Genomic DNA, 17,237 nt, shown 5'->3' with positions numbered 1-17,237 from the left:
TGGTTTTTAAAACTTAATCTTAGAGGGGCTTATAATTTCATACACAACCGAAGGGTGATGAGTGGAAAGCAACGTTTTTAACGTTTGAGGGTCTATTTGTAAATATTGTCATGCTTTTTGGGTTAATAATGTGCCAGTGTTATGCTAAATTAGCAACTCACTCAGGAAAATAGGTAACAAACTAAAAACTGTAACTGACCCTGCCAGTTCCTGTACAGACTAGATCCTTTTATGAGGGGCCACTCTCAGGGATCCCTATCGCTGATACTGCTGATAGAACTCCCTCGCTAGGTGACCCGCACAAAAATCTTCCAGTTCAACCCAGGACCAAAACTCTTCTATTCAATGCAATGTTTCTGTCTGACATGTCTGGAACCCAACACTAGTGCCACCTCATACTCCGTGACCTCTTCCAAGTCAACCTCCTTGGGCAAAAGAAACCCTGTTGCGAGAGGCTTTAGACCTCATGCAAACTCTGCACTTATGGACATAATCATCAATATTCCTTCAAGCACTCTGCCACGAAAAGGACCTGGAAAGAGTTCTCCAGGTAGCAGAGGAACCAGTATGTTTGGCCTACAGAGAGTCATGCACTTCATTAATATCAGTGCGAAGCAAAGACGGCACCAAAACCTTGCCGGTTGGTAAACCCTCCAGTGCAGCAACCTGAGTTTCAGAAATACGTTGTCTGAGATGAATCCCAATTCACACCGCCACCACCTCTATACTAAGAATTTATGATTGAATTCTCATTCCTCAACGCAGAAACAAAACTATGCGATAAAGCATTAGCCTTAACATTCTTAGTAACGGAGATATGTCACAGAGAAATTAAATGTGTGAAAAAAAGGGCCCACCAAGCCTGTCTAGTATTCAAGCACTTAAGTTAAAGGTAATGCTACAATAAAAGGAATAAAATATCCTCCAGAAATTCAAGAATTACATAGCAAAAAAGTGCAGCAGTGTTTACCTCAGAACCAAAGCACTATTGGGATGCAGCAAACCCATATAGTAAAGATGGTGGCAACACAGGTGCAAAATACTGATGAGACACCCATTCACATCCTACCAGTTCATGGAGGGGGTGATTTTTTAGTATTAAATTGCACAAAAACGGCTTCTATTGGGGGCTGGGCACACACAGGCAATGCACAATAAATGGCTTACAGCCTATTAGTGATGCCCATACTATTAGGATGGGGGGCTGCCCCATGAAGTGCACCCCATGAGAACAGACACCCTAGTTTACAAGGCCAAAAATGCTGGGCTTGCCTGCACCCTGACAAATGATGTGCAAAAAATATACATAATATATATATAGTATATGAGGCATTGGTCGATATTTTGGACAAGATATGCAAGCTCGCAACCCACAATAAGGGTCCTCACACTTTCAAATTCAAGAATTAGCATAGCAAAAAACTGACTTTGCTTTTAATTTTAGTGTTAGGACTCGCAAGTGTGAGGACCCTTGATGTGGGTTGAATTTCTCACATGTAAGGGGGAGGAACATAAGGTTTAGTCACCAGATGCTGTTGGGCCCTTTAATAAATTGAAAGGTTTTTTTTATGTCCGTTCCAGTTTTAAATCTAACCAGATCTCCAGAAAATATTGATTGTGGAGGTGGATGCTTCAGGGGTCGGGGTAAGGGCTGTAATATATCAAGGTTGAAAAATTCTGACCAACTTGGGGCCATGTGCGTTTTTCTCTAGGAAATTTTAATCCAAGAGAAATTATGATGTTGCGAATCACGAGCTGCTCTCTTTCAAATTAGCTTTTGAAGAATGGAGACTTTTTGGAGGGAGCTATTCATCAGGTCACTGTGGTGACCGATGATAAAAATGTAGCTTACATTGAATCAGCTAAACAGTTAACCCCCAAGACAGGCCAGATAGTCCTTATTTTTTTCTAGGTTCAATATTTTTATCACGTTCAGGCCAGAGTCCAAGAATGTGAGGGCTGATGCCTTATCTTGCAGCCTTGATTCAATTTTTACTCCAAACAGAAAGCTATTGCTAGTCCGTTTTGTTGGTTATCTATGATTAATGGTATTAAAGATCTTGTATCCACTTCTGAAGTTTGCGCACACAATCAAGCCTGATTAAGAAGGCCAGGGAATTCTCTCCATTGCCATTTCCAGAAAGACTGTGGACAAATTTGTTAATGGATGTCATCACAATTTGTCTTTGCCTGGAGGGAAAACTGTTATTTGGGTGGTAGTTGACAGATTCAGTAAACTGGCTCACTTTTATCCATCATTAGGGATACCTAATACTGAAACACTTTCCAGATTGTGTATCAGTCATGTGGTGAAATTTCATGGAATCTCCATTAACATTGTGTGAGATAGAGGTGTACAATTTGTGTTCAAATTTGGAGAGCGTTTTGTAGGAAATTGAGTATTGATTTGTCATTTTCATAAGCTTACAACCCTGAAAGAAACAGACGGAAAGGACAAACCAATCGTTGGAATAAATTTTAAGGTGTTTTGTTGTAGCTCAGCAGGAAGACTAGACCTCATTTTTTCCTCTTGCTGAGTTCGCCTTTAAAAGTCAGTCCAAATCAGTCCACTGGAACCTTGCCTTTTTTTTTTTGCAATAATGGATTTTAATCCCATTTTGGTGGATTTTCTAGGATCGGTTTTGGGTATCCTGGAGTAGAGGTTGTCATATTCAGAAGAATATTAAGAATATTGAGGTGGCTCAGCTTTTCCAAAATTGGAACACGAAGAGGAAACGTTCGAAAGTCCCATCATAAAAGTAGGTGATATTGTTTGGTTATCGTCCAAAAACATTAAGCTCAAAGTAAAGTCAGTGAAGTTGGGTCCTCTGAAGCGTCGCGTCCCAAATGAATTCCACAAATCCGTGTTAAAGGCTATTGTCCCATCAATGGTGTGCCTTGTTTTCACCTTGTCTGGTTTGTCTATGAAGGTTTGGATACAGAACAAAAGGAACACAGTCGTGAAACCCATTGGAAAAGTGAAATCACAATCTTTGTTAATTAATCAAAACAGGTGAGCACAGGACAAGGATAAAATGGGGCTGAAACAGATGGTATAAAACATTGGTAACACCACAGCATCCAAAGAAATGCCCATGGAGCAGGTAGGTAACAGGTACTTTTAGAATTATAAATGTATGGGCTCACCTGTTTTAATTAATAAAGATTGTGATTTCACTTTTCCAATGGGCTTTATGACTATGTTCCTTTTGTTCTGTAGCTATTTGTGTTACAGTTGGTCCTTATTGGTTGTCCATTTCCTTATGTGGGTTAATTTAATTATCTTGGTTATTTGACTCCCACCATTTTGGGTGGGTGTTTTTTCTATTTTTCCCACTTTATTTTGTTTGTCAAAACTATTGTTTTATGAAGGTTTGGAGTAGAGGGTCAAAAATTCTCTCCAATATCCAGTTCATACGGACCCAAGGAGAGATCTTTGATTCCAGGTCATTCCATGAGGGTTGATGATCTAGTTAGGGCCTTCCATCATAGCTTTCCTGGGAAATCTGTGGGTCCAGTGCCCCCCCCAAGAGAGAGTACTGTCACAATTCCTCTTATCAGTGTGTCTGGAAGCAGTGAACCACAGTTCTGCCATCCAATCTAGAACAGGCATCTACTAAGCTGTCAGTATGGTGATTGACAGCTCAGCCATCCAATCAGATGCTGGGCGTGCTGAGCAGTCAGTGTTTTGAGTGACAGTTTAGCTGTCCAATCAGTACCAGGGTGGCCCGAGGCTTCATCCATGTGTCTCCTGTTTGGAGTAATTACCTGGCTATCTAGCCAGCTCTCTGCCTTAGATTGCTGCCAATTAGAACTTTGCTTAAGATGTCTGTGTTTGCTCTGTGCTCCTAGTCTAGTATTCTGATCTTTGCTTGTAGACCTTGGATTTTCCTTCACAATCTGCTTGCTAAGCCCTTTTGTTGTGATCCACTATGTTCTTGGAATTCTGACCTTGGACTGTTACCTAACTACTACTGATGAGCGAATGTGCTTGGATAACGTCTTATCTGAGCACGTTGACATGTTATCTGAGCATCTGGAAGTGCTCATATAATATGTTTAAGTCTCTGTGGCTGCATGATTTGCGACTGTTAAGGTTCTGTCACACTTAGCGATGTACCAGCCATCCCGACCAGCGATATGACGCGGTCAGGATCGCTGGTACATCGCTAAGTGGTCGCTAGTGAGCTGCCACACAGGCAGATCTCACCAGCGACATCGCAGGGCTCGGGGGTCACTACTTACCTGTCACACTAGGCGATCCTGACGTCCTCCCGCCCGCGTCCACGCTTGTCGCTCGTCTCTCCACAGGAAGCCCAGCAGGAAGCTGACGACGAGAAACAGTCCAGGACGTTCTCGTGCGATCAGCGATAACCAGCGGGGGAGCGGTCAGAGGTAAGTATCAGACATAGCGATATCGCTAGCAATATCGCTACAACGTCACAAAAACCAGTGACGTTATAGTAATATTGCTAGCGATATCCCTTAGTGTGACAGGCCCTTTAGTCAGCTTGAACACATGTGGAGATTGCCTATTTGTTAGGGAATCCCCACATGTGAAGGATGTCGCGCAGCTGCAGAAACCCAAACCTAATGTACGAGCACTGTCAAATGCTCAGATAACACCCGAGCGTGCTCGGATAAGATGTTATCCGAGTACGTTTGCTCATCACTACTGACTACATGTTTGTATCACCCCTCTGTCTATGACATACCCTCCTGGCTTTTGACTACTTGAGGGGAGTGGTCTTTGCCCTGTAATTACTATGTAGGTTAAAAGTTTGAAACTCGCCATTTGTTGCAGCTTTTCCCTGACATGTATATGGAATTTTAATTAAAATGAAATGAATGATTAATATTTTTTATATCAATCCAGCAGCACTTTTTTCCATTTTTGTATTCTCTCGCTGAAGCTGAAAAGTTTTCTCTGCAGATTTCAGGACTGCTGAACATATATATACACGGAACTGATAACGGTGAGCACATTTTTCAAAGTTTGCACTTTATTAACTTTCAGTTAATTGCATCAAAATATTTCCATCATTTGTCACGTTGGGTACATGGAGCCCCAGTTTTCAGATTTAAAAATAAATCATTTATTAAAGAAGAATTTTTACTTTATTTAGAAAGTTAAAGTACAACATCTTAGCTAAAATAAAACGTTTTAAGTAATCAACAAAATTTAATCATCTACTTATGTACTATGAAAAAAACAAATTATTTAGCATAAGAATCACATCTTCTTATGGTGATCATTGCATATAAATTTCTTGAAATTATCAGATCTTGTTTTGTTTTATCGGTCACTAAATCCCACTTACAAATGACATCGACCTACAGTACAGACCAAAAGTTTGGACACACCTTCTCATTCAAAGAGTTTTCTTTTTTTTTTTCATGACTATGAAAATTGTAGATTCACTCTGAAGGCATCAAAACTATGAATTAACACATGTGGAATTATATAACAAAAAAGTGTGAAACAACTGAAAATACAGTGGGGAAAAAAAGTATTTAGTCAGTCAGCAATAGTGCAAGTTCCACCACTTAAAAAGATGAGAGGCGTCTGTAATTTACATCATAGGTAGACCTCAACTATGGGAGACAAACTGAGAAAAAAAAATCCAGAAAATCACATTGTCTGTTTTTTTTTAATTTTATTTGCATATTATGGTGGAAAATAAGTATTTGGTCAGAAACAAAATTTCATCTCAATACTTTGTGATATATCCTTTGTTGGCAATGACAGAGGTCAAACGTTTTCTGTAAGTCTTCACAAGGTTGCCACACACTGTTGTTGGTATGTTGGCCCATTCCTCCATGCAGATTTCCTCTAGAGCAGTAATGTTTTTGGCTTTTCGCTTGGCAACACGGACTTTCAACTCCCTCCAAAGGTTTTCTATAGGGTTGAGATCTGGAGACTGGCTAGGCCACTCCAGGACCTTGAAATGCTTCTTACGAAGCCACTCCTTCGCTGCCCTGGCGGTGTGCTTTGGATCATTGTCATGTTGAAAGACCCAGCCACGTTTCATCTTCAATGCCCTTGCTGATGGAAGGAGGTTTGCACTCAAAATCTCACGATACATGGCCCCATTCATTCTTTCATGTACCCGGATCAGTCGTCCTGGCCCCTTTGCAGAGAAACAGCCCCAAAGCATGATGTTTCCACCACCATGCTTTACAGTAGGTATGGTGTTTGATGGATGCAACTCCGTATTCTTTTTCCTCCAAACACGACAAGTTGTGTTTCTACCAAACAGTTCCAGTTTGGTTTCATCAGACCATAGGACATTCTCCCAAAACTCCTCTGGATCATCCAAATGCTCTCTAGCAAACTTCAGACGGGCCCGGACATGTACAGGCTTAAGCAGTGGGACACGTCTGGCACTGCAGGATCTGAGTCCATGGTGGCGTAGTGTGCTACTTATGGTAGGCCTTGTTACATTGGTCCCAGCTCTCTGCAGTTCATTCACTAGGTCCCCCCGCGTGGTTCTGGGATTTTTGCTCACCATTCTTGTGATCATTCTGACCCCACGGGGTGGGATTTTGCGTGGAGCACCAGATCGAGGGAGATTATCAGTGGTCTTGTATGTCTTCCATTTTCTAATTATTGCTCCCACAGTTGATTTCTTCACTCCAAGCTGGTTGGCTATTGCAGATTCAGTCTTCCCAGCCTGGTGCAGGGCTACAATTTTGTTTCTGGTGTCCTTTGACAGCTCTTTGGTCTTCACCATAGTGGAGTTTGGAGTCAGACTGTTTGAGGGTGTGCACAGGTGTCTTTTTATACTGATAACAAGTTTAAACAGGTGCCATTACTACAGGTAATGAGTGGAGGAAAGAGGAGACTCTTAAAGAAGAAGTTACAGGTCTGTGAGAGCCAGAAATCTTGATTGCTTGTTTCTGACCAAATACTTATTTTCCACCATAATATGCAAATAAAATGAAAAAAAAACAGACAATGTGATTTTCTGGATTTTTTTTTCTCAGTTTGTCTCCCATAGTTGAGGTCTACCTATGATGTAAATTACAGACGCCTCTCATCTTTTTAAGTGGTGGAACTTGCACTATTGCTGACTGACTAAATACTTTTTTTCCCCACTGTATGTCTTATATTCTAGGTTCTTCAAAGTAGCAACCTTTTGCTTTGATTACTATTTTGCACACTCTTAATGAGCTTCAAGAGGTAGTCACCGGAAATGGTTTTCACTTCACAGGTGTGCCCTGTCAGGTTTAATTAGTGGGATTTCTTGCCTTATAAATGGGGTTGGGACCATCAGTTGTGTTGTGCAGAGGTCTGGTGGATACACAGCTGATAGTCCTACTGAATAGACTGTTAGAATTTGCATTATGGCAAGAAAAAAAAACAGCTAGGTAAAGAAAAACGAGTGGCCATCATTACTTTAAGAAATGAAGGTCAGTCAGTCCGAAAAATTGGGAAAACTTTGAAAGTGTCCCCAAGTGCAGTGGCAAAAACCATCAAGCGCTACAAAGAAACTGGCTCACATGAGGACCGCCCCAGGAAAGGAAGACCAAGAGTCACCTCTGCTGCGGAGGATAAGTTCATCCAAGTCACCAGCCTCAGAAATCACAGGTTAACAGCAGCTCAGATTAGAGACCAGGTCAATGCCACACAGAGTTCTAGCAGCAGACACATCTCTACAACAACTGTTAAGAGGAGACTTTGTGCAGCAGGCCTTCATGGTAAAATAGCTGCTAGGAAACCACTGCTAAGGACAGGCAACAAGCAGAAGAGACTTGTTTGGGTTAAAGAACACAAGGAATGGACATTAGACCAGTGGAAATCTGTGCTTTGGTCTGATGAGTCCAAATTTCAGATCTTTGGTTCCAACCACCATGTCTTTGTGCGACGCAGAAATGGTGAACGGATGGACTCTACATGCCTGGTTCCCACCGTGAAGCATGGAGGTGTGATGGTGTGGGGGTGCTTTGCTGGTGACACTGTTGGGGATTTATTCAAAATTGAAGGCATACTGAACCAGCATGGCTACCACAGCATCTTGAAGCGGCATGCTATTCCATCCGGTTTGTGTTTAGTTGGACCATCACTTATTTTTCAACAGGACAATGACCCCAAACACACCCCCAGGCTGTGTAAGGGCTATTTGACCAAGAAGGAGAGTGATGGGGTGCTACGCCAGATGACCTGGCCTCCACAGTCACCAGACCTGAACCGAATCGAGATGGTTTGGGATGAGCTGGACCTCAGTGTGAAGGCAAAAGGGCCAACAAGTGCTAAGCATCTTTGGGAACTCCTTCAAGACTGTTGGAAGACCATTTCCAGTGACTACCTCTTGAAGCTCATCAAGAGAATGCCAAGAGTGTGCAAAGGAGTAATCAAAGCAAAAGGTAGCTACTTTGAAGAACCTAGAATATAAGACATATTTTCAGTTGCTTCACACTTTTTGTTAATTATATAATTCCACATGTGTTAATTCATAGTTTTGATGCCTTCAGAGTGAATCTACAATTTTCATAGTCATGAAAACAAAGTTTGAATGAGGTGTGTCCAAACTTTGGTCTGTACTGTACTTCCAGAAAAGAAAATTCTGTGTCATCATTGAATCGTCTTTTCAAGAAACTTAGCAATCTTGTAATTTCTGCTTTTATACTTTTAAGAAAAAAATTCAGAAATTTTCTTTGGGTAATTTTAGTTGTATTAATTATGTTATAAATAACATAAGCATTTTTTGCTGATACATTGAAGAGATGAAAAATATGGCTATTTCTTACTGTGCCTAGCGATGTTTTAAGTTTCGCACAGTTGGACGTTTGTATTAAGACCATCCTTGGTTTCATTGTAAAAGCCTATTATTTACAGCTTCGTGTTATCACCTTCACACATAATGTTACCATGATGCATAGTGGACAGTACTAGAAATGCCTTGGATTTGTTTTCACTGTGGCACGTGTAGTCGATGCAGTGTCTCGAGATGCACTGAGAACAGAGGTGAACCCAAGCTAAGAAGCTACCAAAACGGACAGTTACTTTCCTTCCAGACTTGGGGAGAGATTATGAAAACAAACTCGATTGAGGTCCAATGGTCCAATAGTTCATACAAATGTTAAATATTTTATAGACATTAGGATTGTAATTACTTTTTAGAACAAATGGTCATTGGTAATTATATACAATTTCTATTAATCATTTAGTGCACTAAGTTGATTTCCCTTTTTCTTATGGAAAAATGTCTTTACTTGATTATATCTTGTAATTTTAAGTTTACATATGTTCACAATGTAATGATTTAAAATTAAAGTGGTTTCTCCCCTGTGTGAGTTTTTTCATGTTTAACAAGATCGTATTTCCAGGTAAAACAGTTCTTACATTTTGAACATGTAAATGGCTTCTCCAGTATATGAGTTCTGTGATGTTTAACAAGATTTGATTTATCTATAAAACATTTCCCACATTCTGAACATGAAAATGGCTTCTCCCCTGTGTGAGTTCTCTGATGTTTAATAAGATTTGATTTATCTATAAAACATTTCCCACATTCTGAACATGAAAATGGCTTCTCCCCTGTGTGAGTTCTCTGATGTGTAACAAGATGGAATTTATCTGTAAAACATTTCCCACATTCCGAACATGAAAATGGCTTCTCCCCAGTGTGAGTTCTCTGATGTCTAACAAGATTTGATCTCTGATTAAAACAATCCCCACATTCAGAACATAAAAATGGTTTCTCCCCTGTGTGAGTTCTTTGATGTTTAACAAGAATTTTTTTCTCACTAAAACATTTCCCACATTCTGAGCATGAAAATGGCTTCTCCCCTGTGTGAGTTTTTTGATGTGAAACAAGATGTGCTTTCCTTTTAAAATATTTCCCACATTTTAAACATGAAAATATCTTTTTCCCTGAGTGACTTCTGCGATATGAAAGAAATCTTGATTTAATACTGTAACTTTTCCCAGATGAAAATGGTTTCTCCCCTGTGTGAGCTACTTTATGTTCATCAGCACTTTTGTGGTTTTCGTTTTTCATATTTTCCTTTAATGAAGCAGAAGAAAGGACCTGTTGAAAAGGATCCGATGATAGATTTTTCCTAAGAAGGGCTTGAGCTGTATCTTGGATAATTACATGTTCTTCATATTTATCTGATGTGATACCATAATCACCTGCTACAAAATCTGAAAATATCAGATGTCCCTCTGAGCTCCTGGTACCATCATCTGCCAAGAATAAAATTATTATTTGTCAATAACACTCCATTAAAATCATATTAATATATTATTCTATATAATGTAATTTCCATACAAACTATAATAGAATTCAGCTGTAAACTAAGACAGTAAACTAATATGCAAGGACTAGTAGACTATGTTGTTAGGCCACGAGCGTGTGCTTTTTCAATATCTTCTCCTCTCTGTTGAAGCCGTCTTCTCAATAGGTTCTGGTTTCACTTCACCTGTCACCAATCATTTGCAGTTTCATGTTCAGTGGATCCTCATAAAGTTAACTGTAAGTTAGTGCTTTTAGATAGTGATCATCTCTCATACACTTTGTAACAGTACATGCATTTAGCATAGCGCATAGCAGTATAGTCATGTAAAAATAAGCCATGGATTTGGTGAAAGTGTAGGTTTTGTATTTTTTTTTTTATAAAAAAGAACTAAGCGAGAGGTACAAGATTGGAGAACACATTCTTTATAGTATTTTATATGCATTGGAAGTCAACAGAAAAGCATTCAATTCCATCATGAATATGGGAGACCTGAAAATGAAGTTGCAGCAGTGTCCTCTGTCATCCATGGTGGACAGTTGTTGGTTCTTCCAGAGATCACCTAGTTTAAAGGCTACAGACACCTTTGTGCACAACAAATAAATAACCACATATGTGACTAAGCTTCTGGGGTAATAAAGTTGCACATATCTGTTTTTTTCATGAAACTATCTGGCTCATAGTTGTTTTTACACCTCTCCCACATTCAAACTTTGTCTTCTCAGGGAGTTTCTCGAGCGCTGGTCACATGATATGTTTTGATTTCTCATGAACTAGCACAGCTGAAGGTCAGTTACTCACCATCAGGCAGGTATATGATTTCTCCATCATTCTTCCCCACTCCATGGGACATATTCATACTGTGAAATTCTGCTCTATAAAAATAATGGTGTCTGGTGGTCCACGAAGAAAAAAAAAATGTCAACATACGCCATTCTGATTCAGTTAATGGACCACTATATTGGCATGGCATGCGAGTACTATCCGGAAATGCAGACCCATTCCCTTCAATGGGCGAGTTTAATCTACAAATCTGATCAAAAGCAGACATGTCTCCATATTTTGTCAGACAGCTTTGAAGCGGGTCACCCCTGTATTGTGAGTTTTGTCTGGTCCATTTCAGGAAAATGGAATTTATGTCCAAAACTGATCTGTTGCACAACTGAAGCAAACAGAAGCCAAGTGGTCCTGTTAATTGTTGTGGGGTCCGTCTGGGTTCCTTCATGTGTTCTTTTTCAGAATGTAAAACAAGGTTTGGCATGATGAACTTTTTATACCGTTATAAAATCAAATATAATATTATTGTCCACAAATTGAGAAAATAGATATCCGGCACCATTGTGTGGAAAAATACCCTGAATGTCTGCACATATATTTTTCACATTAATAAAAAAAAACACTTTAATCCCACTTGGAACGGGTGCTCGATCCCATATTGGAAAAACAGAACACTTCATTGTGAAGAAAAAGAAAAAATAGGATGGCACCCACCGTTCATGTGAATCAAATCACTTTATTTCACATACACAAGGCATCGGCATCGGCACGGGAGCAATGTGCTGGAAGACGGACAACAGCCGTTTTGCGCTCAATACGCTTCAACAGGTCCTTAACCTGTTGAAGCGTATTGAGCGCGAAACGGCTGTCACATGAACGGTGAGTGCCATCCTATTTTTTCTTTTTCTTCACAATGAAATATAATATTATCCTCACCTGTGTTATCTGTAGGAATCTCCTCTTTACACCGCTCATCACCCCTCACATATATCTCTGTACTACTAATATGGGGCAGATCTTCAATCTGAAACAAAAATTGTAAGAGTCACAGACAGATGAAAAAATTGTAAGAAATGATTCAGAAGAACAGAAAAGATCATAAAATTATCAAGACGATCAAAAATGACAGCAATAGTTATCACATAGCTGCAGATCTCATGTATAAATCCAACCTGCTGGCTCCTTACTCTAACCAGCAGGCTCCATAACCAGAAAAATGATCCAGACAACATCTAATGTCTATGATCAGCTTCATCCTGTCAGCTCCACCAAGTATAAAATGTACACTGAATGGCCACGTTATTACATAGACCCACCTAGTGACTTTTTATTTTCAGAACATCAGCGGTTCATCCTGAACTACATTCCATTAGATGAAGAAAGTAGTTCTGCAGGTGTACTGGCCTATCCGCAAATAAGATGTAGATACTCACATGAGGTGAAAAAAACTGTTCACAACATCCTGGAGATGCTTTATATGATTAAAACATTAAGACTATGAAGGCCGGGGAAGCAACGAGTGTTCCTGGAATCAATTCACGACTAGTGGACCATTGTGTCATGGTGCATTGTCCTTCTATCATAGTGTGAACAGCTGCCATGAAGTGATGAACTTGACTGGACAAAATGCTGATGTAAACCCTAATGTCCAAAGAGATGGCAAAGGATGAACCAAGAAAACATGCAGCCTGAAATGATGACACATGACAGAAAGGACACATGGATTCATGCTGCTCGCATGAAATTCTGACTCACTAGTCACCATGGTGCAACAGAAATTTGGAGTCATCTGACTAGATTCTGACTGTTTTCCACTGCTCAGCGATATCATTTTTGTTCAATTAAGTTTTTACTTTACATTTCTCTTAGACAATGGTGGCACTGGATCTGGTGCAATAAACCTTCTGTGCTAAAGACCAACAAATGTATTCTAACATGTTAGTTGGACACCAGTTCTGTGTTTAGTTACAATTTACTGTGCACTACCTGCTCCTCAGCACAATTACTGATAACTTCCTCGACAAGTCGTTTATGTCCACAGGATCCCCCTTTCATTGTATTTTCGTCCTTTATCACAATATTCTCAGTACTAATACTTTTGACAAAAAGAAACTCAAGAGGTTAGGAGTTTTTCAAAATATGAGCCTTACCATAACATTGACAACTATGTCTAGTTGAAGCGCTCAATATTCCCAGTATAATGTGCTTCACACTGAAAAATGATCACTTAGTTTTATATTACTCTCCGGGGTTACAGGTCTAATCTGTATACAGGAAAGCTTCAAATAAGAAAGTGCGGAAGTCTAATAAATTGGCCATTCAGTGTCTAATAATGGTGGATAAAACAAGACTGAACACAAGACCTTCACAGCCGTCTACACATCATAGGGGAGATCTCATGACACCTTCTCTCCATCTACCTGATGATCCAGAGGAACAGTGGGATCTTCTTGTTTACAGTCCTGTGGAAGAAGAGGACGGAGACATCTCTCTGGTGTTGTCCTCTCACTGGATAGAACTGGAGGAAACACATACAGGAACTGAATTCATTCTTTACATACAGATAATTATAGGCCGTGTGTATTTAGTCCTGTCTATTACCTGGTGATGTGAGGGGCTGGGGAACCTCCATCATGACGTCCTTGTACAGATCTTTATGTCCTTCTAAATACTCCCACTCCTCCATGGAGAAATAGACGGTGACATCCTGACACCTTATAGGAACCTGACACATACAATGATACCGTCACCCCCCGATCCCTCCATACCGTTACTGTATAATGTCCCAGCATTCCCAGCAGTGTCACCTCTCCAGTCAGCAGCTCAATCATCTTGTAGGTGAGTCCTAGGATCTTCTGGTCATTGATGTCCTCATGTATCAGGGGGTGAGGTGGAGGCCCCGTGATTGGGCTCAGGGGTCTTCCCCATCCCTCAGACACAGGGTCCTGACAGCGCTCCCTAGAGGTCTTCTTCACTACTGTGTAATCCTGGTTATGGAGAGACACATTAATAAATCTCACTACAGACATTTCCAGAGTCCTCACCTCTCCAGTTCTGTCCATCTGTTATTCCCATAGATAAGAATGATGTAATGTGAGGTCATCAGAATCTCTCACCTCTCCAGTAAGCCGGAAGAGGATATCTAGGGTGAGGTGTAATATCCTCTCCGCCATCTTGTCCCTGTCCCTATCCATCCTTGTAGGGTCACTCAGGAGAATTCTCTTATATCCCTCCGTCAGGCGCAATAGATCTGACAGGCACACAGTAATTAGTTTCACTTCTCTCTCCCCGCCCACTTATCAGAAAACCCCACCCCTCCTAGTTATCTCCTGACTCTACAGGCTCTGTGAAACCTGATATCACAGTGACTCAGCAGACCTTCTAGTGAGCAGATATCAACACTTTGGCTTCTCAGGCACATTGCGCCTGATTTCAACACAAATTGAAAGGTTAGTATTTTCTTTTTTTATTCATCACGATTGTGTATTTAGCTTGTTTTATGAAGGATTAATGCTAAGTTAGTGTACATAAGTACTGTTTTCTTAGACAAAAGGAGGGTGGCTTCTAAGGCACATTGCGCCCTAACACATACTCTTTCTCTCTTGCTTCAGATTTTCTGCTGCAATGGCCAGAAAACAGTATGATTCATCTAAACCCCTTCATTTAGAAGAAATGAAGATTTTTTTGTTAGAAGATGATGAGGAAGAACCAGCAGTAACTGAGGATTTAGAGGAATCTAGTGACATTTCATCTGAAGATGAGGTAGCAGAATGTAACACTGATTCTGGAACAGAGCAGGATGGTGATGACACTGATACAGAGGAAACAGACACAGATCTAGCTTATTATTTGGGCAAAGATAAAAATACAAAGTGGAACAAAAAGGCACCCAAGAGCAAACAGCGCAGAGAATCCCACAATATTATTACACACCTTCCTGGAGTTATTGGAAGTGCTAGAAAAGCTAAAACTGCAGTGGAATGTTGGAGTAATCTAATTACAGATAGCATGTTGGAAACTATTGTTCGGTTCACTAACCAGTATATTGACACAATCAAAGAGCAATTCTCCAGACAGAGGGACATCAAAAACACTGATGTGATTGAACTCAAGGCATTTATTGGCTTGTTATACCTAGCTGGTGCTTTCAGAGCAAATAGGCAAAGTTTGGAGGAGCTGTGGGGGACAGACGGTGATGGCATTGAAAAATTCAGCCTTGTGATGAATCTGAAACGATTCAAAGTCCTGATCCGTTGCCTCCGTTTCGATGATCGAAGTACCCGGACAGAACGAAAAGGTTATGCACCAATTCGGGACATATTTCAACAATTTATTATGAATTGTCAAAAAAGCTATTGCCCGGGGCAAAACCTCACTATTGATGAGATGCTTCCAGGTTTCCGTGGAAGATGTGGTTTTCGGCAATATGTACCATCAAAGCCAAACAAATATGGAATTAAAATTTTTGCCATGGTTGATGCAAGGATGATGTACACTATGAACATGGAAGTTTATTGTGGAAGACAGCCACCAGGTCCTTTCAATGTGAGCAACAAGCCTAGTGATGTGGTAAAGAGAATTGCTGAGCCAATGTTTGGATCTGGTCGAAATATCACTGCTGACAACTGGTTTACTGACTTTGATCTGATTGATTTTTTAAAAACGAAAAAGCTGTCATATGTGGGAACTGTTAGAAAAAACAAAAGGCAGTTGCCGCCAGATTTTCTATATACAAAAGGCAAACAACAGTATAGCACTATGTTTGGGTTCAGTAATGGAAAGATTTTAGTTTCTTGCATCCCACGCGAGAGGAAAAATGTGATTTTGGTCTCTTCATTACATAATGATTACACCATTGATCCAGAGTCTGGGGAGCTAAGGAAACCAGAAATCATAACTTTTTATAATTTGACCAAAAGCGGCGTTGACACTGCTGACCAAATGTGTGGCAATTTCAATGTAAGTCGAAATACCAAACGCTGGCCGATGGTAATCTTCTTTACAATGCTGAATGTGGGTGGCATCAACTCACAAGTAATTTACCTCGGTAATGAACTTAAACAAATGCGCAGAAGAATGTACCTAAAACAATTGGCTAATGAACTGGTGAGTGGACAGCTAAGCCTAAGAAGTACAAAGACGGTTGGAATGCCCCTTGCCCTGCAACACCGGTTGAAGAGATATCGTCCCAAGGACGTTCCAGAACAAACACCGACTCTACCACCTTCTAAAAGACGCAGTTGTACTACCTGCTCATTTGTATCTGGTTTCAGAAGGCTTTCTAAATATGACTGCAAAATATGTAAAGAATCAATCTGCCTTTCCCATGCAACTTTCGTCTGCCAGCCTTGCTTTTCTAAGTGTACCTGTGCTGCTTCTGCTGCAATTGAAACCACTGAAGATGAGTAGAAAATAATTAAGTAACATCTAAGTGCAATATCCTTTAAGTTTTTTTCCATAATTTTATATTTAAGCAGTAGTTAAGTAAAGATAACTGGAGCCTATTTGGCGGTACTACCGAAAAGTGGTACTTTTAGTTTTAATAAGTTTATGGTTAATAAATGTTTTTTTTTGCATCTGATTTGGTGTAATCTCTTTTAATACATTCCTATGAAGGTCACTGACTACTTCTATAGTCCTGAAATTGAAATATGTAGCTACTATAGGTGGTTTTCTGACCTGTGCTTGTCAGGCACATTGCGCATGAACTGAGGAGAATCTATATTGCGCCTGACGGAGGGATATAGAAGATCTCCACTGAGAGGATCCGATATTGTAGGGACCTGAATGAGGAGAAGATGACGATGTAACATCATAAAGATCCCATGTAAGAAATCTCCGGAGCTGTTACCGGCTTCACATGATCACTACATCCAGTCATGGCCCCGTCCTGCCCCCGGTATAACACACAGTCCCATTATAGTCACATACAGAGATTTATCCCAGGCTCAGCACTGAGGGGGTTACTGCCCCGTGCGCCCGCGCAGTAAGGCCTCTTTCACACTTCAGTTTTTTACAATCAGTCACAATCCGCCAGGTTTTGAAAAAAACGGATCCGCAATTTTCTTTTGAGGATCTGTTTTTTTCCCCATTGACTTCCATTATTGGCGGATTACCGTCCGTTGCATCCGTTTTTTTTGCGGATCCGCCAAAAGTTCCTGTCCGTCACCATCCTCAAACATTTCAAAACGGAGCTTGCAACGTTTCTCTCTCTCTCT

At 40.4% G+C, this 17,237-nt stretch overlaps 1 protein-coding gene across 2 annotated transcripts; it reads right to left on the bottom strand.

Moving 5' to 3' along the window:
- Positions 1 to 9,070: 9,070 nt before the first annotated feature.
- On the bottom strand, positions 9,071 to 14,241 carry LOC141075822 (uncharacterized). 2 transcript variants are annotated; one of them, XM_073562960.1, is made up of 6 exons: positions 14,136 to 14,241; positions 13,788 to 14,006; positions 13,621 to 13,699; positions 13,440 to 13,537; positions 11,956 to 12,043; positions 9,071 to 10,192 (listed from the first exon to the last, which is right to left on the bottom strand). In XM_073562960.1, the coding sequence occupies exons 1-6, from the start codon at positions 14,211 to 14,213 to the stop codon at positions 9,273 to 9,275; spliced, it is 1,482 nt and encodes a 493-aa protein (XP_073419061.1). In that variant the 5' UTR covers positions 14,214 to 14,241; the 3' UTR covers positions 9,071 to 9,272. The 2 variants fall into 2 exon arrangements, with proteins under 2 accessions (XP_073419061.1, XP_073419060.1); XM_073562959.1 differs by having other exon boundaries at positions 13,621 to 13,744; positions 13,827 to 14,006.
- Between the last annotated feature and the right edge of the window lie 2,996 nt (positions 14,242 to 17,237).

Source organism: Dendrobates tinctorius, unplaced genomic scaffold, assembly GCF_039654945.1.
Source record: "Dendrobates tinctorius isolate UK_male_01 unplaced genomic scaffold, ASM3965494v1 ptg000373l, whole genome shotgun sequence".
Classification (NCBI taxonomy): Eukaryota; Metazoa; Chordata; class Amphibia; order Anura; family Dendrobatidae; genus Dendrobates; species Dendrobates tinctorius.
The sequence above is the reverse complement of the archived record's forward strand: the minus strand, read 5'-3'. Positions and strand labels throughout refer to the sequence as shown.